Source organism: Buceros rhinoceros, unplaced genomic scaffold (genome assembly GCF_000710305.1).
Source record: "Buceros rhinoceros silvestris isolate BGI_N320 unplaced genomic scaffold, ASM71030v1 scaffold36601, whole genome shotgun sequence".
Lineage (NCBI taxonomy): Eukaryota > Metazoa > Chordata > Aves > Bucerotiformes > Bucerotidae > Buceros > Buceros rhinoceros.
The window spans coordinates 3597-5254 of NW_010394510.1; the positions used below are offsets into that span (position 1 = coordinate 3597).

The window sequence follows — 1658 nt, forward strand, 5'->3', positions numbered from 1 at the left end:
CTGCTCTGGCTGGCTCCATGTTACCACAGAAATAGCTCCTAGCTATTCCATTTCCCAAGCACCAGTGGATTTCGATACCCCTCAAGCACCAGGAATCACTTCCCCTTTCCAGCTGGTACTGGTGTTAGCACAGCTGCTGTTATGCTTCAAGTCACAAATGGTTTTTTTCTTAGCAAAATTCATAAAGATTTATTCACAAAGTTACCAAATTTCACCTGGCACAGGTACCAAACAAAAAATACCCCTGCATGCAGGTGTGGCACTGGAGAAGAAACACATGAGACAGGATGACACCGTATCTCCACGGAAAAAGTATTTACTGCTCAGCAGAAATGCCAGGGCACTGATGCACAAGTGGTAGCAGAGCACTTCCAAGTCTCATAAATTGCCCTGATGACGTGTCTGTTACACTCCACCCCAGCTCCTTTCCTTTGATAAAGCCAAGTAACAGCTCTGGAAGCGGAGGCTCAAGGACAGAAGGGTTACACCAAATAAAGAATGTGATCTCCAGCATGGTACTCAGACACTTAGCTGGTGATCACTGCAGAAATACATGGGTAGAGTGTCTAGTCAGCCTAGCCAGCACTCAGGAGGCAAGAGGAAGGCTGAACTGGGCACAGTCCTGGTCAGAGAGCCAAGTAAACAAGGTCCTTGCTCACAACAAAGGGGTCCCAAAGAGCAGCAGGCCAGACATGGAGCACTGTTTCAGCCGCTGGTCTGAGCGCTGGTTTCTCTGTTAATCTTGGTCGCGGCCCATTTTGCCTGTCATCCTCCGTCGCTGAGTCTTAGTGGTTCGCCCCGTGCTGGATTTCTGTATTTTCTTGCGTTGGCCTTGCCCACGTTGGGATCTCTTTCCTTTTGTCTTTTTCCGGCTGTGCATGTGCAGTGTGGCAGTAAGGGAACAGATCCTGTGCAGGGCAGGAGGAGAGAAATGTTTGGGGACCAAATTCTGCAGGAACAAGGCAACAACACAGCAAGAGAGAGCCCTGTATGACCCATCAGCAACAGATATCAGCCACAGCAAGCCCCAGAGGAACCCCACTGTGTTGGGAATCATCCTGACAGGGCAGAAAACCTCCAAGCCTGCATGTGCAATAACAACCAAAATGAATTTTTGGAGCAGTGGGCTGTCCAGCCACCCAGAGTTATGTAATTCTTTGCTTGTCCAAAGTAGTCCTAAATCCTGGGTATTGAAAAATGTGGAGAATGACAAAGCTTTAAGCTTTAGGGTCTTTTAGCCTCCAATTCTAGAGACAAACTCTTTACCCTGCACTACCCACAGAGAAGGACTAGTTCACAGGTCAGGACAAAGCCTGCTCTGCACGACATCCTCCTCCTCTTGCTGCTACTGATCCACAGATAAATGGCACTGGATCACCAGATAAATGGCACTGGAAAGTAGCACCCAGGGCAGGCTTGTGCTCTGCCAGTGCCCTCTGCTGGCTCCTGCCCACCAGCACCCAGGCAGCACAGCATCCCCTCCCTGCAGCCCAACCACTGATCTAGGAACACAAGATCCTCCTGAGGACGCACAGAGCCTAGCAGCAAAGAGCTGAATGAATTAACACATACTTTTCAGACAGAAAGGGGTTTCTGGCCTTCTTGGGCATTGATCTTACAGGCTTGGTGACCGCCTCTTCCTCTTTCTCTTCCAATTC

General features: G+C 49.5%; 1 protein-coding gene across 1 annotated transcript in view; it reads right to left on the minus strand.

Moving 5' to 3' along the window:
• Positions 1 to 736: 736 nt before the first annotated feature.
• NOL12 (nucleolar protein 12) overlaps positions 737 to 1658 on the minus strand; it is a gene marked incomplete at its 5' end in the record, with an annotated part of 2889 nt that continues 1967 nt past the window's right edge. The window contains 2 exons of the mRNA XM_010145235.1: positions 737 to 908; positions 1573 to 1646. Of these exons, the coding sequence (XP_010143537.1) occupies positions 737 to 908; positions 1573 to 1646 (246 nt within the window). The remainder of the gene's footprint in view (positions 909 to 1572; positions 1647 to 1658) is intronic.